The sequence below is a fragment of the Heteronotia binoei genome, chromosome 8 (genome assembly GCF_032191835.1).
Source record: "Heteronotia binoei isolate CCM8104 ecotype False Entrance Well chromosome 8, APGP_CSIRO_Hbin_v1, whole genome shotgun sequence".
In the NCBI taxonomy this organism is placed as follows: Eukaryota; Metazoa; Chordata; class Lepidosauria; order Squamata; family Gekkonidae; genus Heteronotia; species Heteronotia binoei.
Window position 1 is genome coordinate 4,759,770 of NC_083230.1, and position 23,234 is coordinate 4,783,003.

A 23,234-nucleotide genomic window follows, 5' to 3' on the forward strand; every position below is an offset into this window, starting at 1 on the left:
TGTCTAAACAGTTCGGTCTTACAGGCCCTGCGGAACGCCGACAGATCCCGCAGCGCCCTTATAGCTTCTGGGAGGGTGTTCCAGAGTTCTGGTTTAACATCTACATGCGCCCCCTTGCCCAGATAGCCTGAAGGTATGGGTTGGGTTGTCATCAGTACGCTGATGACACCCAGCTCTATCTACTTATGGACGGCCGGCCTGCATGCGCCCCAGAAAATCTGGATCGGGCACTACAGGCTGTGGCTAGGTGGCTCAGGCTGAGTGGATTGAAGCTGAATCCGGCGAAGACAGAGGTCCTTTGCTTGGGTCGTCGTGGCCCGGGAGGGGAAATCCCCCTGCCAGTTTTTGACAGTGCGCCACTAACAGCAGCGCACAAGGTCAAGAGTTTGGGGGTGCTATTGGAGCCTTCCCTAACAATGGAGGCTCAGATAGCAGCCATTGCCAAGTCCGCTTTTTTTCATCTTAGGCGGGCGAGGCAGCTGGCCCCTTTCCTGGAGCACGACAATCTAGCAACGGTGATTCATGCCATGGTCACCTAGAGGTTGGACTACTGTAATGCCCTCTACATGGGGCTGCCCCTGTGCCGCACCCGGAAGTTGCAGCTAGTGCAGAATGCTGCTGCCCGGCTGTTATTAGGGCTCCCAAGATGGGAACACATTTGGCCGGGGCTCCGGAATCTGAACTGGCTGCCAATAATATACCGAGTGCGGTACAAGGTGCTGGTTATTACCTTTAAAGCCCTATATGGCCTAGGACCTGCCTACCTTAGGGACCGTCTCTCCCCACATGTTCCCCAGAGACTACTGAGATCGAGCTCTCAAAACCTGCTTGTAATCCCCGGGCCAAAGGTGGCCCGTTGGAAATCTACCAGGCACAGGGCCTTTTCGGTAATGGCTCCTTGCTGGTGGAACCAGCTGCCGGAAGAGGTGAGGGCCCTGTGGGACCTTGGGCAGTTCCGCAGGGCCTGTAAGACAGCCCTCTTCCAAGCTGGCTTACAACTAATTGACAGTAGAAACTTTATGGAAGGTTGTAGTGTAGCATTTTGGCAGATCGTTTGTTCTATATGTTTTCTATTTTACTGTTTTAAATTGTTGCAAATTGATGGATTTTTAAACCCAAACTCTATGTTAGATTTTATATGTTGTGAGCCGCCCTGAGCCGCTTTGGTGGGAAGGGCGGGATATAAATTGAAATAAACTGAAACTGATTGTAGTTTTCAATAGCCTCCCAGCTTCCTCAAGGGTTTTGACTGTATTTACCTTTCCTTTCAGTTTCCTCTTCACATGCCTCCTCTCAGAGAATTTACCCCTTTTAAAGTTAAACGTGCGTTCAGGGGTAAAAAACTTGCTCTCCGCCCCCGGACCAAAAGAAGCCAGGTTATGCGTGACAAGATCTAGGGCTTTTTCGGTGGCAGCACCAGAGCTCTGGAATGCTCTTCCAGAAGCCATACAGGCCCTGCGGGATCTGTCTGCGTTCCTCAGGGCCTGTAAGACCGAGTTGTTCAAGCAGGCCTTCGATGCTTGACAAAAAGACGGCTGCCACCGGACATCACACAGAATGCCAGTGATCACTGTTTGGAAATTTAATGCCGCCTATAATGTATGGATTCAGCACTATATAATGGTTTTAAAAATTGTAATATGTTTTTAAAAACTGAAAAATGTAAATTATGGTTTTATATGTTTTATTGGTTCAATCGTGTGGATATGATATTGTGAGCCGCCCTGAGTCCGCTTGCGGAGAGGGCGGGATATAAGTCGAACATAATAAATAAATAAATACTGGTCTTTTGGGGCAACTCTATTTATACAAATGGTGAAATCAATAACGTTACTGCTCCCAAGCGGTGTGATCACTTTTACGTCTCTCACCAAGTCTTGGGCATTACTTAGGACCAAATCCAGGATTGCCCCACCCCTGGCAGGTTCTGAGACCATCTGCTCCATAGCACAGTCGCTGAGAGCATCAAGAAACTCAATCTCTTTCTCTCGACCAGAACACATATTGACCCAATCAATCTGCGGGTAGTTAAAATCTCCTATTACGACACAGTTTTTACGTTTAGCTGCTATCTTTAATCCTTCCATCATATTATAATCGTCCTCTCTGTTTTGATTTGGTGGGAGATAACAAACTCCCATAGTTAAATTTCCTTTGGGGCCCTCTATTTCAACCCAAAGCATTTCTACAAGGGAATCTAATTCTCTGGCCTCAGTCTTACTGGACCATATACCCTCTCTGACATACAGAGCCATCCCACCTCCAATCCTTCCCTCCCTATCCTTCCAATATAACTTATATCCAGGAATCACCGTGTCCCACTGATTCTCCTCATTCCACCAAGTTTCTGAAATTCCCACAATGTCTATGTTTTCTCCCAACACTAAACATTCCAACTCACCAATTTTACTTCGAACACTTCTAGCATTTGCATACAAACATCTATAATTTCCGAGGGAAGCTAGGCCCGCAACCTTCCTCCTGCAGCCTCGAGACTTTGGCAGACACTCCATACTGTTTGTCAACATCTCAGTGGACAACTCTGATCCATTACCTGGTAGAAAAGTAACAGCTAATCCTTCATCTCTTTGAGATGAGTTCTCCTGAACCAGAGACATTTCATCTCCTGTCGGCTTTCTTGGTGCTTGTGGGGGCACAGTGGGAGGGCTTCTAGTGTCCTGGCCCCACTAGTGGACCTCCTGATGGTACCTGGGTTTTTTTGCCACTGTGTAACACAGAGTGTTGGACTGGATGGGCCATTGGCCTGATCCAACATGGCTTCTCTTATGTGTCTGTTGTGGGGGGAGAAAATATAGGAGATTGTAAGCCACTCTGAGTCTCTGATTCAGAGAGAAGGGTGGGGAATAAATCTGCCAGTCGCTGTCATCATCACATCACAGATGTTTGTGGCATTGTTGTATGCAGGCATTATGCATAGTGGACTAATGGGTGTGGCTGTTATCACTATAGACTACAGTGCTGTGGTTGTGCTCTGAGTTCTTTAAGATTAAATTTAATTTTTAAACAGCGTTTCTCTGCTGGGAGAGCACAGAATACTGACTAGTTACATTGGAATCAGCAACACATCAAGCATGGCCAGCCTTAGGATCTTGGTTTATTTATAGTCTACTGTTTGAAACTACTACTTCTGCTTTTTAAATTCTACATCTCTCAGCAAAATTGTAAACCAATAGACTAAGATTTTAGCTGAGCTCCTCTTGCTACAAAAGGTAGGTACTGAATACCACTACCATCCATATCACATTCCAGAAGAATTTGTCTGCTGCAGCCTATACAACTGTGCTTATGGCAATTTAGAGACAAATTTGTTGTGGGATGAATTTTATGAATCAGAGCCCAAGTTTCAGGAGCATGAAGTATTACACGCAGTGGGCAGAGACATATGCATACAAAAGTACAAACAAAATAAGGGCAGGGGACAGGATTTATTACAAAGATAGTACAGAAAGCCATGAATTCCAAAACAGAGACATGTTACATTATATTGAAGCACACAGATAAAAACAAGATCCTGTCAAAAGTCTAAATGATACAAGCAGAGCGGGTGTGGACTACTCCCAACTCTTGATGAATTGGCAAAGTAAGATGAAACTGTAAGGAAGGACAGTTATTCTCTGAGTTAGCCACTCCCATTCCTACTGAGACCAAGTCTGAACGTCAAATTTGTATTTCCAGGCTACTCTTTATAATAACTCTCTCACCTCCTCTTCCTGTGCCTTTGTCTACCTATATTTCTGCCTACATGCATCTGACAAATTATGTATATGCTTTTTAGGGTTGGGGCTACAAAGGCTAAACCTTCTGGACAATATTAAGTAAACTGAATTAATAAAGAAGATGGCACTATAGTCCATTTCGTACATTATAAGTTGTAGCAGCCAAGGCACTTATGGACCAGCTGTCATCCCTTTCCAGCAGAACTTGAAGGACAATGATCATGTGAGTAAGGCCAGCAATGCAGTTGTTTCCCTGGAAGCATGGACTTACCATGGAAAGAAAGCACATTGCTGGTCTCACGCCTCATGATCTGTAGCCTATTGCAGCAGCCATTTTGGTCTCGACCTGCTAAATGTAAATATCTTTCATGAAAGAGTCTGCAGGTACCTATGACAGCCCATAGTAAAATTCCAAACAATAGCATTAAAAAGGTATTACCCTACTGATGTTTTGAGCGATTTTCATGAGGGAGACCAGTTCTTCATGTCAGACATTGTAACTTACTGGTTTAATGTGCTTTAAACTGTTCATGTCCCCTTGCCCTAACTAACTCCATTTTGAATGATTCTGCTAACTCTGAATAAAAGCTTGCATTTCAAACACTTTTGCAACAGTTACTAACTCCCATGGGAATTCCTAGCATAGCACTAACAAATGTAACAGAGCTTTGAAGATAGTGAGCCTCAAGGTAACCAGCAGGGTTCCTTCCTTGAGAAAGAGATAAGGAGGCCTGGGAACCGGCTATTGCCTCCCGAAAGTGTGAGAATGGTTTTATTGTTTAGCTTTTGATGTTAGAGGTTAAAATGGCATGTTCTGCTTTGAATTGTATCAATCTCAACTCGTCCCTGTCCTAGACAACTAGTTCTCAAATAAATGGATTAAGCTGCTACAAACTATGGTCCGTTTTACTTTGAAGTTCCAAGTCTGACAGTTCAATGTGGAGAAATGTTTTCTGGAACTAATGAAATGCAGTGACAAACAAACTGAAATGTGAATTAGGAAGCCTATGGTATACATCTCATCTCTTGTTGTTACTGTTCAGTCGCAGTTGAGTCCGACTCTTTGCGACCCCATGGACAGTCACACCAGGCCCTCCTGTCTTCCACCATCCTCCGAAGTCTGCTCAAATTCGTGTTTGTTACATCAGTAACACTGTCCAGCCATCTCATCTTTTGACATCCCCTTCTTCTTTTGCCTTCTGTCTTTCCTAGAATCAGGATCTTCTCCAGGGAGTGCTCCCTTCTCATTTGGTGGCCAAAGTATTTGAGCTTCAGCTTCAGCATCTGACCTTCCAGTGAATAGTCTGGGTTGATTTCCCTTAGGACTGATTTGATCTTGCAGTCCAAGGGACTCTCAAGAGTATTCTCCAGCACCACATCTCAAAAGCATCTATTCTTCTGTGCTCGGTCTTCCTTATGATCCAGCTCTCATCTCTACCATGAACTAAATATGCAAACCACTATCAGCTTTACCCCACCCCCATCCCACAATGTCAGTATAACAATACTAGTCTATTTTGCATACTCGTTATAAGAACTGAGGTAACATGGTTCAAGTGCTTCAACTACTTAAAAATCATAATATAAATGCTAAAGTATTAGTGTGATGTGCTTGTTTCCCCACAAAAGCTTTTATTCAGCAAGAGGTGTGCAAGCTTCAATGATCTTCCCTCCTCTTCAGTGTGCAAAAGACTTGTAAAAATTGTCACCCCCTTCCCACCCCATGCAAAGTAGTCTTCTCTTGGGCAACAATGTCCATCGAAACAATAAACACAGCTATTGGTTACTTTTACTTCCTATCTTTCCTTTCAAGTTTCCAAAACTAATCTTTCCTTGGCTACCTTCAAGGCCCTATATGGCCAGGGGTCGGGACTGCCTTTCACCATAAATTCCCCAAAGAGCACTACTGTCAAGTTCACAACATCATTTGTCTGTCCCGGGCCCAAATGATGTCAGGCTGGCCTCAACTAGAGCCAGGGCCTTTTCAGAGCTCTGGCTCCCAAGCTGTGGAATGAACTGCCGGGGGAGATCAGGGCACTGCAGGACTTGCAAGAGTGATCTACGGATGTTACTGTTAATAAGAACCATCTATGTTCATATGTCACATGGCCACTACCACCGCCTACAGCCTGTAGAGCTTTGACACCTGTTTTATGGTATGTTTTAGGATTTTAATTGTATTTATTCTATATGATTTTAATGTATTATGTTGGAAGCCACCCTGAGCCATTTGTGGGAGGAGCAGGGTACAAATCAATGGAAATAAATAAATAAAATAATACTCAGACCTTTAAGAACTTTTTGTATATTCCATATAGACAGAAGAGCCACTGCCTTGCAAGAGTGCCTCTTCACCTTCGCTTACCCTATACTTGCACATTTGTTAATAAAACAACTACACTTAAATCTCTGGTACTCTGAATAACCCAAAGGAAACTAAGCCTCCTTCTGCATTGTCTCATCCATCAGAAGAGCAGGAAGCATATTACTGGTACCCTACAAGAGCAAGAACTTCCCTTCTGTAATTCTTAACCTCCTGTTAAACTATAAGAACAAATTTATATTTGACAGCTTTACCATAATAGTTCCCCCCTTTAAAATATCACCAGCATGAAGCCTTTTTCCAGAATCTAATAATGATCAGTTTTATGCTGTATTTAAAAATCCAACATTCAGAATTGTCATATTTTAGCAATATTTAACTAATGAAAGGAATAACTACTAAACTGCTAGCACTCTTTTAAAAGACAATTATAAGCGACTGAACTACAGCACATTCCAAATATAGGTTTTTAAAAGTGTTTTTTCACATCTATTCCAGCTGTTCTTACCCTAACAGGAACAATTGAATGAATGTTTTCAAACAATTTCCCTTTCACCTTGGAAAGGACAAAAAGCGAAGCCATTCTGAAGTTCCCAGGATCCTCTGGGAATTTCTTGGGAACAGCCATGTATCCCTGCCTTTGTATAAGATAAGCATTTCTTGAATGACAATACAATGAAGAGTAGCAGCACACCTGGTTCCCGTTGAACCTGACCAATGCATTTGACATAGAACCACAGTTACTGCAGATTTTACTCCACCCCTGAAGAGGGGAAGATGAGGTTGCTCACAAGCAGCAAACAGGGTCACAAAAGGGGAAACAGAGGCAGAGGGAGAAAGCTGGCCATTTGCATCTGTAATACTGACTTGTAAGAATGCTCTAATTAACTGCTAACTGATCCATTTAGTCCAGTATCGTCAATGGCAGCAGTTTTCCAAGGTTTCAAGTCTGATCTATGACTGTCCTCCAGTAGTCTGTAAACAACTTAAGTAGTCCTCTCTGCTGCAAAGACAGATCTGCAGCATTCTCTCTCTTCTTTCTAATTTTAAGAAGCTAATTTTTAAGATCAGAAGGGACTTCACCAGTACACTGCAATCTCATCGCAGCGTTTTCTCCCTAAAATCATTAGAGCCTGCTCTGCACTTGTTCTCATTATCCATGTACCAAACAGACTAAACCCAAAGCAGGCTTCTCTGCACGCAGTACTTGGGGCTTCTTTTCTCTGAGGCTGCACGAGTGGGTGTGGGTATAAGAGAGAAGTAACATGGCTGGGGGAGCACCAGAAAACAGTTGGCAAGCTAGTAACAAAACCAACCCCAAACATGCTTTTTAACCTTAAAAAAACCACCCTTACCTTCTTCTGGTACCAGACTATAGCATCTGTTACTTTGGACGCCATTTACGCTATGACATTTATACAGTAGTCATTTTAGGCTGCAAAGAGAAAGAGGTACAACTTTACTATCACATTCTAAGGTAAAGGATACGCAGGTAGGTACACACAGCTTTCTAATTTTAAAATTAAGATACCAGTCAATTATCTCTCAAATTGACACAAACATTATTACCTGACTATGATCAAATACTGTCAAATATTCAAGAATACCATTGAATAAACAGCAGCCTACCTTTTGCAATGATAGGATAGCTTTGATTCTCAGCCTTGCAGAGGTCCCGCACAACACATACCTTACTCTTCTTTGGATACTAGGCCAAAACATTTCTTTTAATCTAGGTTTTTAACTGATGGGTTTTATTTGTTTAGCTGTTTTTATGGTCAGCTTCTTGCCTGAGGGATGTCCGAAGACAGACTATCACAGTCATAGTAGCTGGAGAGATTTTAAGGAGGAGGATAGATGAAAATCAGTGAGAGTAGAAAAAGGAGACCAGTCAAGCCAAAGATTATAGAAAATAATCTGGAGTGCAAATGGGAAAACAGGAGGCGAGGGGGAGAAATAGCGAAAGTTGAACTCCTCACTGAGAAACAGAGAAGGAATGAGGAATACCACTGAGAATAAAGCTGTGGAAAGCTTGGCTAAGAGGGGGTGAAAGCCTGCATGGCTCCTGGAAGTCAACCAGGAATCGAGTATGTTTGAGACTGGATGGGAGCAGAGGTCCTGGTAAGGGGTGGAATGATAAAGGGAGAGGAATCGAGTGTGTTTGAGACTGGATGGGAGCAGAGGTCCTGGTAAGGGGTGGAATGATAAAGGGAGAGGACTATTACCAGCACCTTGCACAGGTCACTGGTACCAGAAATCAGGACAACCACCATCAGGACTGTAGTGAGAAAAGGCTTCCATGTGATCTGGGCATACAGCTTTGTAAAGTTTCTGGGAGGGGCTGCATTCTCCCAAAAAGCAGCAGTGACTGTTTTCTCTTTAATAACTTCATGCTTTAAATACTTTACTATTATTTGAAAGTATATGACCAGCCCATCAATCAAATACCAACCTTACTGTAGAAATGAAGATTTAAAGTAACTCAAATACCATGGTATTTTTTATGCAATTTTTGCATTATATTTCCCCCCAAGGACTCAAGAACTTCTGTGTATTACAGATAGCATGCACTGACCCGAGCAACATCAATTCTTCATCTACACAGCTACCATAGTTATCAATACATGAGAAGATTAAAGCACAAACCATAAAGCCTATCCCCAATATCATTTCTTGCCTTTGCCAAAACATGTCACAGAAAATTCAACAGAGACAAAAAAAAGAGTTTACATTGCTCTCGTCCATTGTATCCTCACAGCCCTGCAAGGTAGGTTAGGCTGATTATTTGGAACTGTCCCAAGGTCACCCAGTAAGCTTCCATGGCAGAGAGAGAATTCAAACCTGGGCCTTCCAGACCTTAGACCAATACTATAGTCACACCACAGTGGTTCTCATAAACAACTAGCAAATGTCTATGCCAGATATACCTCTTTTGCTATTATAAGTGATAACTCATTATGTTTATAGAACAGTTATTGTCATCTTTCAGGCCTCTGATATCAAAGAAACCTTGAGGTTAGAACTATCAGAATTTTAGTTTCAGTTATGCAAGAGCAACTACAGCTTTTAAGTATGCCCACTTGGTGCACAACCATAATATTTCAAGGTAAAGAAGGAGTGCAATATTTGTTTATTCAGAAGATTAATAAGCCATTGTAAGGAACCCGTCAGGGTTAGCTTGGGAGGATGACCACTATGCGTTCCCTCCTTCCTTCCCTGCTGTGAGTGCTCTCTCTCTCTCAGCCTGCATTCTGTGACTGGAGAACAGAGGAAGGGAACTGTTTATGCAGAAAAATGCACCTCCAGCTCTGGGAAGGGGCTCCCCCCTTCAGCTTTAGACAAAGAGAGAAGTAAAAGCTAGGAAGGAATGCTCCAGTGGTCTGCCTGTACAAGCGCAGACCCAATGTGGAACAGCACAGAAGACCAACCAAAGATGAACAGTAGGCTACATTTCCTCATATTGCACAAGAGGCAGTCATTCTCTGCTTTCTGTTCTTAAAAACAGGATAGACAAGTGACAACCTGAAAAAGGGCCTTCTAAGTCACAGTGTCAAAACTCTGGAACTTCCTCCTTAGGGAGATTCAACTGTCTCCTATTGTTGTCATGTCCCAGTGGGTGAAGACTCTTGTTTCATTTTGCATACCCCTAATAATTGTTTATCTAAGGTCAGCCCCCACACCCTCAAACTCACTTCAGAGGACACAGAGATTTCCAGACTGTGCTGGGGGAAGACTGTAGAAGCCTGACCCAATGCCACACGAGCAGCTTCTCAAATTGCTGCAACACCCAGAGATCCTGGGCAAGCCAGGTGAGGCAGCAGCCAGCTGGGAAGGGCCAATGGAGGCAGCCAGATGAGAAGGCTGTGGGAGGGAGGATCACAGTAAGCCAGGTCCTGGCTGAATGCCAGACTCAGGAGGTCAGCTAGAAGCCAACCCCTGAGGCCAGCAGTAAAGGCACAAGGCGACAAGCGCAAAGCAGCAAAACCTGCCACAGGCAACAGCCAGGAAGGTTCCTTTGGAAGGGCAGAACAGGCTTCCATGACCTCCTTGGTTAGCAGGGGCTAAACAGAAGCCCTATAAGGCTTCCAAGAAGGAAGGAGCAGGGGAAATGGGATCCCAGGCAGGCTGTAGCCCACTGGGCCTGTACCTCAACCAGCTTTTTATTGGGGAATATTAATTTTTCTTTGCTCAAAATGATAGGTTGCGAGAGATGAGGTAACACAGGATCTCTGTCAGTGTTTATAATAACAATAATTTTTAATTTATATCCCGCCCTCCCCACCGAAGCAGACTCAGGGCGGCTTACATGACATAAATACATTATTACAGTAATACAGCAATACAATTCATAGCAATTAAAAGTACAATTACATTTAAAACAGCATTTAAACTAATAATTTAAAACCACAGTATGGTGCTACAGTCTAGGTATTTGCATATAAACATAGTTTTCATGGCGATGATACAATGGTTCCACCTTAAAAGGCCAGCTGGAAGAGGACGGTCTTGCAGGTCCGGCGGAACTGATTAAGGCTCCGCAGGGCCCGCACCTCTTCTGGAAGCTGGTTCCACTAGTGGGGTGCTGTAATCGAGAAGGCCCGCTCCCTTGTCGCTTTTAGTTTGGCCTCCTTTGGCCCAGGGATTTTCAGAAGATTTTGTGCGCTAGATCTCAGTACACTCTGGGGAACATATGGGGAGAGATGGTCCCTAAGGTAGGCAGGTCCTCGGCCATATAGGGCTTTAAAGGTAATAACCAGCACCTTGTAACGAACTTGGTACACAATTGGCAGCCATTGCAGTTCTCGCAGCCTAGGCTGTATATGTTCCCGCCTAGGGAGTCCCATTAACAGCCTGGCTGCCGCGTTCTGCACTAGCTGCAGTTTCCAGATTCGGCACAGGGGCAGCCCCATGTAGAGGGCATTACAGTAGTCTAACCTCGAGGTGACTGTTGCATGGATCACTGTTGCCAGATCATCGCGCTCCAGGAAGGGAGCCAACCACCTCACCCGCCTAAGTTGAAAAAAGGCGGATTTAGCAGTGGCTGCTATCTGGGCTTCCATTGTCAGAGAATACTCCAGTAGCACCCCCAGGCTCTTGACCCTGCACACTGCCTCCAGTGGCGCACCATCAAAAGCCAGTAGGGGGAGACTGCGCAGACTCGAAGGAAGGCAGACGCTTGTTTCTTCGCTCCTAAAAACGCTAAGTTGTTTTCAATCTTCTAACTTTTATCTTGCCTTGATAAAAGGAATTGTTTTTAAATAGTCTTATCTTATCACCTCACTTTTAATTTTGGTGCAGCTGTTTCGTCTTTCCCAAGCTCTGGCTGTTTAATCAGTTAATAAGCTTCTGCTTTCGCTTTCTGACTCAGAAGCTGCTGCAGCTAATGAACTACAGCTGATGTTTTATAAAGTTTTACAAAGTCTTACGTTGTCCCTCAAAGACAGGTTCTTTTTAGAGTCTTTTAATTTGAACTGTGAATCTAACTGAAGGTTGACATTAAGTCAACTCCTGCAAAGGAACATGGCGGAGTGCAGTCGGCTACAGTGTTGGCTCTGACAAATTTGACTTTTAAAGACATTTCACAATATTCTTAGCAGATGTGGCTTTTATCTTTAAGTTTTAAGACATTAGTTGTTTGGTATTTGTTTTATTTATTTATTTTTATCAGAACAGTGCCAATTGCCATCCAACAGAACCTTCTTAATGGCATCAGGCAAGCGGCCAAGAGAAGTGGAGGAGGAATCTGCTTCTTTGCCAGTTTGCAAACAGTTTAGGATAGAGGACTTTTTTACCTTAAACAACAAGTCCAAATCTGCTCTGCCATCATTTGCTATCGAATCGCTTCTCCCCTCTAGAAGACGTGTTAGAGCCAGCAGAAAAGGAGGAACTGATTAATGGACTAACGAGTCTGACCACGAAGATGTCGTAGACTCTCAACTCCAGTCTGGGGTGGGGGCTTTAAAGGTGCAGCAGAGACAGCATGATAATGAAGAAAGATCCATGTCTTCTGATGAGCTCGCCCCAATTACCCTGATTGCAAGCACAGTGGAATGTATCTTTAAAAAGTTAAAGGGGTTAGAAGATCAAATTCTTGACCTTTCTTTGGAAATAAAGAGACTATAAAGAGCCATTTTGGTGTAGTGGTTAAGTGTGCGGAATCTTATCTGGGAGAACCAGGTTTGATTTCCCACTCCTCCACTTGCACCTGCTAGCATGGCCTTGGGTCAGCCATAGATCTGGCAGAGGTAGTCCTTGAAATGGCAGCTGCTGTGAGAGCCCTGTCCAGCCCCACCCACCTCACAGGGTGTCTGTTGTGGGGGAGGAAGGTAAAGGAGATTGTGAGCCGCTCTGAGACTCTTTGGAGTGGAGGGCGGGATATAAATCCAATATCATCTTCTTCTTCAGTGTCAATGGATAAAGTTCACTTAGTCCAGCTGGATGATACCTCTATTAGAGCTTTAGCCCCTTTAAAGTGGTGTCCATCTGCAACACAGGATGTGGATACCTGGAGTTCCTTTACAGAGTCTAAGGTCAGCGTGGGCCATGAAAGGAACGTGCAACAATTTGTTCTACAGCCCAATAAGGTATGCATCACAGTTTGTCCTTATGGCAGGAAGACCCCATGCTGGAGAAGTAAACTTTTAGTTAAATCTCATCTTCATCTGAACTATCACAAAATTGACTTGATTACCATCAAATCTCTTAATGATCAGTCGCAAATGCAGAGGATTCTGCTTACCTTTCAATCCCCCAACATTCCTTCACTAATTTTGAGGTGAAAGAATTACTTATTGTTGAAGGGGGTTTTCCATGTGCGATCCCTTATTAACGCTCAAACTAATGCTCTGCTGCCTAACCTGTCCGCAAGGGACAGTACGCAAAGTAATCCTCATCTTTTGAAGAAGGCATCATGTTCAGCAGCAAAAGTCGCTCCATAAGACGCACCTGACCATAAGACGCACCTAGGTTTTCCTGTTTTCCTCCTCTAAAAACTAGGCAAGGAGAGCTCCGCCAGCAGCCCCGACGGCTGCTCCTGGTCCGAGCCCTTGGCTCCAGCGGCAGCTTCCGGGCGGGCTCCAGCACCCGGCGGGGCTTGTTGTGCGTGGCGGGGCTGCTGCAGCTCTCCTTGCTGGGGCTGCCGCAGCTGCTAGTCGGCGTGCCTTGCAGGGGAGGAGGCAGAGGCGCCTTGTTCTTCTTGTTGCTTTTGCCCCACAGCGATGAGCCCTGCGGGAAGCTGCCGCGGAGGTGATGGTGATGCTTCGGGTCCTCCATGTTGCAGTTGTGCAGGCAGATCAGCCTGATCTTCCGCAGCAGAGTAGCCATCTTCCGTACGGCCTCCTTCCTCGGGGGGGGGGCAATCCACTACCTGCGCCTCCAAGTGCCAAGAAGCCTGGGCGGGGGCAGGGGGAGGAGCTCCAGGAGGCAGAGCCCCCCTCTTGCTGTGCTCAGTCGCCGCTTTGCGGCACAGCCATTGGGGCTGCTGCTGCAGGCGGCATTGCAGCCTTTGGACCGCCTCTGCCGGGGGCGTCAGAGCCGCGCAGCCGGAGCCAAGCAACAGGCATTTGCAGGCTGCGCGGCTCCGGGCGCGGAAAGCGAAGGCGCCCCCCCTTCCTCCTCCTCCTGCTGCTGCTGCCGCTCGCTCCATAAGACGCACACACTTCCCCCCCCACTTTTTTTTGGGGGGGGGAGTGCGTCTTATGGAGCGAAAAATACGGTATAAGGCTTTGATGTGTTTTAAGATATCCAGATCTGGTCAGTCCCAATCAAACCCCAAGTTGGATAATGAGTCATCAGTGCAGCCCTCTATGGATGTGATGCATAATTTCCTTAATGTTTCAATAGAAGATAACCTTCCACAGTCATTTGGGAGTCTTCCAGCAAAAGATCAACAGGCAATCCTCATAAGACCTGAATGTACTGAGCGGCAGCTGCAAAGGTCTTTAGAGCTGGGGAAATCAGTTCCTTCAATCAACCTGGATCCTGCAGGCAACCTCCTGTCCCCTTGTCCCCCATCAGCTGACTTAATTGATCTGACTATGGAACCCTCTCTGGCTCAAGGGCACCCCAACATAATGGCTGTATTTTCACTGATGACGCCAGGGTGCTAAAAAGGATGTCCGTTATCGATTGACTAACAGCTAGGGAAGCCACAAGGAATATCCACATTGTCTCCTGGAACATAGCTGGGTGGAAGAGTAAAATGAATTACTCAGATTTTTTGGACTTTTTGAAATCCTTTGATTGTGTCTTCCTTCAGGAAACATGGGCAGAAGACAGTTTTAGACTGATGGATTTTAAAGTTTTTAATCTCCCTGCTTATATAACTCATTCTAAAGGTCGCAGTAAAGCAGGCCTGGCTGCTTTGGTGAAATCCAACTTACATTTAAGGTGATCCTCTTGGATCCTTGCCTGCCATTTGCCCAGGCTTTATTGCTGTCCTCTCCAGCACTGACTCTAATCATGATTGATGTTTATTTAGACCCTTCTAATGGAGAGCTGGAGTTTGATGCTCTCTGGGAGAAATTTTCTGATTATGTGATGTCTTCGTCTAGGAAATTCCATACTGCTCAGCTCATGATTTTTGGTGATTTTAATCCTCAGATCCTGGATCTCTCATTTTGGCTTTGAAGCGGCTGAATCCCTTTCCAGTACAATTATGTTTGCCCCGTTGTGTCAAGCATGGTGAAATTCCATTGGTAATTGATTGTTTTAGGGTCCTTCATAACACTGGTCTGTGAAGTATCATGGAGGACCAAGGTTTGTTAGCTTTGTTATTCTTTCCCTTCCCCCTTCCTGCTTTATTGCTTGCAAAGTAGAAGTAGTGAGAAACGAAACTAACTTGAGAAGAAGTAATCAGCACCTTCCCATACATTCCTGGTAGGGAGTATGACACATCTGGGGAAAGCAAGGACAGAGTCCTGATAATGCTATGAGAATGTAGACACTTATGATAGTTTATGTGTGAGAGCTACACCTCGCCCCCACCTATTGGAATCCTTTTGAAGTAAGCCTTAGAAGTATTGTATCAATGTAACTGCAGAATCACTCTCAAGAATCTGTTACACTGAAAGTATCGGATTATCAATAAACGTAGTTTTGTATCAACTTCGACTTGTCATTGAAACCTCATGCTTGACACGTTGTTCTAAAGATACTTTAACCAATAAGGCGGGTCCTTAGATTAATTGAATTCTGCATAGCACATAATGCTATAATATTTAATGGTCTCTCCAAATTTCCAGCCACAACTGATTTTACCTTTTTTTCCACACGGGCTTGCAGTGTGATAGATTTTTGTTTGGGTTCACCCAAACTTCTGTCATCTATCAATAACTTTTACATTGATTCACGCATGGAAAGTGACCACTTGCCCCTAATTCTATCTTTAAGATTGGATCTGGAGGTTAATATGGTATCATCTTCCCAATCTGTGAAGGCCTCTGAGAATGTTCTAAAAAAATCAAGTGGTCCCCGGCCCTAGAAAGGGAGTTTTCTTCCCTCTTTGGCTCTGAAGCACTGTACAGATTAAGGGATTCAATCATAAATTCCAAGTCAGATGATACAATCCTTTCAGGATTCTCTTTATTGATTACTGTAGTGCTAAAGCTAAACCTGTGATCTTGTCTAGGTCTAGTTTCTCTAGCTGGTTCGATACAGATCGTTTAGCTTGGAAACAAGAACTGAGAGCACAATTTAAATAGGCCTGTCACTCCAAAGACCCAACAAAAATTAAGGCCTACATTGCTTGTAAGACAGCCTACCTGGAGCTTATTACATCCAAAAAGAAAGTTTTCTTTCAGAATAAATGGGACCAACTTTACCACTCGATAAAATCTAATGATAATAAGGCTTTCTGGAGAATCATTTTGGGAAATCTAAAAAACAATTCTGTTACTGACCCAAATATTTCTGCGCAAACATGGGTTGATTACTTCTCTAACATTTTTGCTGCTCCATGTGTATCCCCTCCTATCTTAGCAAACTCCACAGTTACTGATATGCTGGTCTGGCCTCCAGTAACTCTAGAGGAAATCAGTGCTTTATTGAAGGATTTAAAAGAGGGTAAAGCACCAGGTCCTGACGGCCTTCCCGCTGAAGTATTCACAATGTTTGCCGATTGGTGGCTCTTGCCCCTTGCAAAATTGTTCTCTTTCATTGATCTGCATGGCTCCATCCCAGACTCTTGGCTTGATTCTATAATTATCACAATATACAAAAAGGTTGGGGGGGGGGGTTGGAGTTACCAGAAAATTTCCACCCCATTAGTTTATTATCTATAGTAGGCAAATTTTATGCCAAACATGTAGAACTCCGATTAACTGACTGGATGAGCCTAGGCAACATCATAGGTCCTGAACAAATTGGCTTCTCCAAAGGCAAATCTGTTATAGACCATTGCTGCACTCTGGCCTTCCTTGCTGAAAAATATATGCATACCGGGACAAAAAAATTATATGCTGCTTTCATCGACTTGAAGGGCGCATTTGATTCAATAGATAGAGCCCAACTATCAATTAAGCTAGGTTACCTGGGAATGGACCCTCGTCTGCTGTTTCTCTTGAGGAAACTTCATTCTAATACTTTTTGCCAAGTGAAATGTTCTTCTAGGGGTGACTTGACTAGTAAAATCCCAGTGTTAAAGGTGGTTAAACAAGGTTGTGTGCTGGCCCCACATCTTTTAAATTTATTTTTAACTGACCTGGTACAATTTTTGAACCCTAATAATGGTCATCCGCCTAAACTAGCAGGCCGAGCGGTCCCCTTATTACTTTATGCCGATGATACTACCATCCTCTCTTGCACAAGTGTGGGCCTGCAAAGGTATTTGAATGCCTTCTATGACTACTGTAATTGTAATTCACTCTCTATCAATTATGCCAAATCTAAAGTAGTTGTCTTTTCAAATTGCTGGTGCCCACAGAGATGGTTTATTGGCAATTCAACAACTCAGCAAACAAAATTTTTTAAATACTTGGGGATCACTTTTAATCACAAGTTAAGCTGGGTTTCACATCGTAACAACACCATCAACTTGGCTAAATGTTCGGCTGCTCAAATTAAACAGGTTTTTTTGCAAGGGGCAACCAATCAGTTCCAGCAGCAATTAAGGTGTTCAAAGCTAAAACGTTAGCCCAAATTCTCTATGGTATCCCTATATGGATCTCAGCATTTACCAGGAAAGTGGAGGGCATTCAAGCCTCATTCTTTAGACAAATTCTTGGTATGCCAAAATGTGTGTCCTACTTTGCTCTCTGCTCTGAAGTGGGTCAGTCTTCGGTGGAGACAAAAGACTGGATTGCAGTGTTTAAATTCTGGCTCAAAATTCACTTTAGAACAGATCCTAACAGCCTTCTTGATTGTATGAAAAGAGACCCATATATCTCATCCTGGACAGTAGCTGATGTCCAAGCTTAACCAGTTGCGGATAGAGGTTGATGATTTTTTTACTTCTGATGAGTCATATCTTCAGATGTATTAAATTGAGACTGTGGGAGTTGGAGGAAACGAAACTACAGCCAACAGACCCTTATATTTGCTCCCCAGCTTCCTTAGGTCTTTATGCTTTCTGCGGCAAAATGCCCCATTATCTAACAGACTTAACCATTCCAAGTCATTGCAGAGCATTTATGTTGGCTAGACTAAATGCGTTTCCCTCCAAAGTTTTACAAGGGAGATATCATTGAGTCCCTTTAGGCGACAGACACTGTTCCTGTGGAGCGAATATTGCCAACTCAATTCAGCATATATTGCTTGATTGTTCCTTTTATCATAATCTCCATAAAGATTTATTTTGCAAGCTTTCTTTCTCCCCAGATTTGTCTATTCTGCTACCCTGTTATTATTTATTGAATGATACTGAGGGGGAGGTTAGCAAGGCTGTGGCAAAATTTTTGGCTGACATTCTTAAATTTAAATCTGTCCATGAATGAATGCATCTGTAAGCTCGGTTTCATTTTGATTTTATCTTCAATGCTTACATTTTTATATTCTGTGTATTTTTATTTGCAACTGTTATGCCACTAAAGGTTTGGTATGGTAAAAGCTGGTAGGGGAATTTCCCCTCCCAGACTGCCACAGCCCAGGCAAAGGACCTCTGTCTTCGCTGGATTCAACTTCAACCCACTCAGCCTAAGCCAACCTGCCATGGCTTGCAACGCCAGGTCCAGATTTTCAGGGACATCGTCAGTCTGGCCGTCCATCAATAGATAGAGCTGGTGGCAACCCAGCCCATATCTCCGGACAATCTGGGCAAGGGGGCACATTTAGATGTTAAACAACATTGGGAAGAGGACTGCCCTCTGAGGCACCCCACAATTAAGTAGGTGTCTCTGGGATAGTTATCCCGCAATCGCCACCCTTTGTCCCCGACCATCAAGGAAAGAGGAAAGCCACTGCAAGGCCAGCCCCTGAATCCCTGTGTCGGCGAGGCAGCGGGTCAGTAACTAGTGGTCGACCGTATCGAATGCAGCCGATAGGTCTAACAACAGTACCGCCGAACCACCTCGATCCAGATGCCGCTGGAGATCATCCATGAGGGCGACAAGCACTGTCTCCGTCCCAAGGCCTGGACGGAAGCCGGACTGGTATGGATCTAGGATGGAAGCGTCATCCAGAAAACTCTGCAACTGCAACGCCACTGCCCTCTCAATGATTTTGCCCCAAAAAGGGCAAATTTGAGACCAGCCAGTAATGCGCCAATTCGGTTGGATCTGATGTAACCTTTTTCAGGAGGGGACAGACCACAGCCTTTTTAAGAGGTGTTGGAAAAAGGCCCTCCGAGATAGATAATTATCCGAGATAATTATCGAGATAGACCACTGAAGTCCTTTGGTTAAATTAAGGGATTTTATTATAGGAAGTGATTTCAAATAGTTACATCCCAATCAATGAATTTTCAAGCATACAAGAGGAATTACAGAGGTTAGCTGATAGGTAGGAAGGGTGTGTGTGTGATACAATACCTAGTTCTTGCAGAGTAGGCTCGATCAGAGAAGACAAGAGACCTCTTGAGGAAGGGGGGGGGGGAATGAAGGCAGGAAGCGATGGATGGAGGGAAGGATGAATGCATACTCTTGACAGGTAGGGTGGCCTGTTTTCTAGGGTAAGTTACATCACATCAAGAGATTCCAAGTATCCAATGAGAAAGCAGAGTGTCATATACCAAGTATCCAATGAGAAAGCAGGGTGTCATACACACAAACACCAAAAGAGGAGTTTTAATTAGTTTGGGCAAATAGCTTTATGATTCTTTTATTACGGAGGCTGGTTTCCTTGAAGCTTCATGAGAGGTGATAGATCTCTCACTATATGTCATGATGGTTGTCCATAAACGTGTTTGGAGATGGCTTAATTTTGATAGCTTTCAGCAGTAATTAAAGAAAAATAGAGATTCTATAGAACCTAGGCAGAAATGTGAGACCAGATTAGAGATATACCACACATTCACACAACAAGATGGCCCTTAGCCTTTAACCTTTGCGTTTCTGCTGTCTTTCCTGGGGGATAGCAGACTAGCAGACTATACATACAGACCATTTGCTTAGGAGCTGCAAGGGTGTGTTTGTGTCCCTCATGTTGTTTCTTTGTTTTGAGAACAGCACTTGAAAGAGGTTGCCAAAAGGGTGAAGGAATTTTTACAGCTTTGTCCACTATATTTCCTTATCTGGGCCAGAGTCTCTCCATCCTCAGGATCAGAAAATGGATGCCTCTAGCCTTTCAGCACAGCCAAATGTTTGCCAAGCCTGTGAATCAGACTCAGTGCCACGTCAGCCTGCATAGGGACCTACACATTGGTCTGAGTTTGCCTTTCTTCTGTGGAAGAGAGACCATCCCAGTTCAGGTGGGAATTGCTGTGAAATAGTCCAGGGGCACATTGTGATATCACATTCCAGGGGTGCATTGTTTGGGTATCAGTCCAGGGGTGCCTTGCTGGATATCAGGCCCAGGGTCCACACATTCCTGTAGTCCATTCCTCAGGACAGAGAGAATGGGCAAGGCTGCAGTTGTCCCACCCCCAGGTAGCCCTTTAAAAGGGGGACCCTGAGAGACTCAAGAAGGAATGGTCAGACCTCACCTGAGGTATCTAAGGAGAGTCAACTGTCAAGGGTAGGAGAGGAGTATGGGTGCAGAGGAAAGCTCTAAGGTTGCCAGGTCTAATTCAGAAAATATCTGGGGACTTTGGGGGTGGTGTCAGGAGACTTTCCCATTCCCTAAAATAAATAAATAAAAATACAGCAGTGCAGTTCCCCTGAATACAGTTTTTCGTCACCTCCCCAGCAGTTGCACATCCACTAAATGAAAGTGAACACACACACAGACACACAAAGCAGCCAGAATAAACAGTTTACAAGCCCACACTTTTGTGATCTCACTGGAGTTGTTGACTTAACCATCTGATGTATTCAACCAAGTTCTTCATAAGAAGAACATAAGAACATAAGAGAAGCCATGTTGGATCAGGCCAATGGCCCATCCAGTCCAACACTGTGTCACACAGTGGCAAAATTTTTTATATATACACACACACTGTGGCTAATAGCCACTGATGGACCTCTGCTCCATATTATTATCTAAAGCCCTCTTGAAGGTGGCCATGCTTGTGGCCGCCACCACCTCCTGTGGCAGTGAATTCCACATGTTAATCACCCTTTGGGTGAAGAAGTACTTCCTTTTATCCGTTTTAACCTGTCTGCTCAGCAATTTCATCGAATGCCCACGAGTTCTTGTATTGTAAGGGAGAAAAGTACTTCTTTCTCTACTTTCTCCATCCCATGCATTATCTTGTAAACCTCTATCATGTCACCCCGCAGTCGACGTTTCTCCAAGCTAAAGAGTCCCAAGCGTTTCAACCTTTCTTCATAGGGAAAGTGTTCCAGCCCTTTAATCATTCTAGTTGCCCTTTTCTGGACTTTTTCCAATGCTATAATATCCTTTTTGAGGTGCGGTGACCAGAAGTGCATACAGTACTCCAAATGAGACCGCACCATCAATTTATACAGGGGTATTATGATACTGGCTGATTTGTTTTCAATTCCTTTGTCCACATGTTTGTTCACCCCCTCAAAGAAATGTAACAGGTTAGTGAGGCAAGATCTTCCCTTACAGAACCCATGCTGAGTCTTCCTCAATAACACGTGTTCATCAATGTGCCTACTCATTCTGTCCTTGAGAATGCTTTCTACCAACTTTCCCGGTATTGAATTCAGACTGACTGGCCTATAATTTCCTGGATCTCCTCTGGAACCCTTTTTAAAGATGTGGGCAACATTTGCTACCTTCCAGTCCTCAGGAACGGAGGGATATTTCAATGAAAGATTACAGATTTTTGTTAGTAGATCCACAAGTTCAACTTTGAATTCTTTCAGAACTCTTGGATGTATGCCATCCGGACCCGGTGACTTATTAGTTTTTAAGTTGACTATCAATTGTAGGACCTCCTCTTTTTTGTCACCTCAATCTGACTCAGGTCTTTCAACACCCCTTCCAAAATTAGTGGTTCTGGGGCGGGCAAAATTAGTGGTTCTGGGGCGGGCAAAAAGTTCTCATCTTACACAGTGAAGAGGCAAAAAATTCATTCAGCTTCTCAGCCATTTCCCTATCCTCCTTCAGTAATCCTTTTACCCCATGGTCATCCAAGGGCCCCACTGCTTCCCTGGCTGATTTCCTACTTCTAATATATTTGAAGAAATTTTTATTGTTGGTCTTTATGTTTTTTGCAATATGCTCCTCATAGTCCCTTTTTGCCTGCCTGATCACAGTCTTGCATTTGATTTGCCACAGCCTGTGTTCCCTTTTACTAATCTCACTTGGACTGGTTTTCCACTGCTTAAAGGAGTCCTTCTTACCTTTTACAGCTTCCATTACTTTGTTTGTTAACCATGCAGGCCTTTTCTTATGCCTGTTTGTGCCTTTCCTAACTTGTGGTATGTATTTTATCTGAGCTTCTAGGATTATAGGTTTAATTAGTCTCCAAGCTTCCCCAATGGTTTTGACCGTATTTACCTTTCCTTTCAGTTTCCTCCACACATGCCTCCTCATCTCAGAGAATTTACCCCTTTTAAAGTTAAACGTGGGTGTGGCGGTCTTTTTGGACAACTCCCTATTTATACAAATGGTGAAATCAAAAACATTATGGTCACTGCTCCCAAGCGGCGCAATCACTTTTACATCTCTCACCAAGTCTTGGGCATTATTTAAGACCAAATCCAGGATCGCCCCACCCCTGGTAGGTTCTGAGACCATCTGCTCCATAGCACAGTCGCTAAGAGCATCAAGAAACTCAATCTCTTTCTCTTGATCAGAATACATATTGACCCAATCAATCTGCGGGTAGTTAAAATCACCTATTACGACACAGTTTGGGGGTGGGTGGTCCAAGCATTGGCACCTTATCGACTACATTCTGGTGCGCCAGAGAGACCTTCGAGATGTCTTACACACCCGAGTAATGCCCAGCGCAGAATGTCATACGGATCATCGTCTTGTACGCTGCAATCTCCGTCTTCACTTTAAACCCACACCCAGGAGAGGAGGTATCCCTCGGAGGAAGTTTCAGGCTGGCAGCCTCCAGTCAGCCGAAGTTAAAGCTGCCTTCCAGGCAAAACTCCAGTCAAGAATTGAGGACCTCAGTTGCCCCACAGACCCTTCTCCAGAAGCACTCTGGGAACACCTAAAAACTACCGTCCTGCAGATCTCTGAAGAAGTCCTCGGGTTCTCCACAAGGAAGAACAAGGACTGGTTTGATGAGAACAATCAAGAGATCCAAGAATTACTGGCAAAAAAAGAGATCTGCCTACCAAGCACATCTTGCTCAGCCCTCCTGTCCTGGGAAAAAAGCAACCTTTCGCGCTGCATGTAGCAACCTCCAGCGCAAGCTTCGAGACATTCAGAACGAGTGGTGGACCAAGCTTGCAGAGAGAACCCAGCTGTGTGCAGACACTGGTGATTTAAGAGGGTTCTACGAAGCCCTGAAGGCAGTATATGGTCCATCATATCAGGCTCAGAGTCCCTTGCATAGTGCAGACGGCCAAGTGCTCCTCACAGACAAGGCATCCATACTGAACCGGTGGTCGGAGTATTTTCAGGTTCTCTTCAGTGCCAACCGCGTAGTTCAAGATTCAGCAATCCACCTCACCCCACTTCAACCGGTGAAAACAGAGTTGGATGAGATCCCC

At 44.3% G+C, this 23,234-nt stretch overlaps 1 protein-coding gene across 2 annotated transcripts in view; it reads right to left on the reverse strand.

Annotated features, from left to right (window-relative positions):
* The window catches only part of PHTF2 (putative homeodomain transcription factor 2), a 181,546-nt gene extending 174,039 nt beyond the window's left edge, over nucleotides 1-7,507 (reverse strand). The window contains exon 1 of one of the 2 annotated variants that reach the window (XM_060244685.1): nucleotides 7,416-7,507. In XM_060244685.1, coding sequence (XP_060100668.1) covers nucleotides 7,416-7,460 — 45 coding nt within the window. In that variant the 5' untranslated portion in view covers nucleotides 7,461-7,507. The remainder of the gene's footprint in view (nucleotides 1-7,415) is intronic. The other variant, XM_060244686.1, reaches the window with a different exon arrangement.
* Between the last annotated feature and the right edge of the window lie 15,727 nt (nucleotides 7,508-23,234).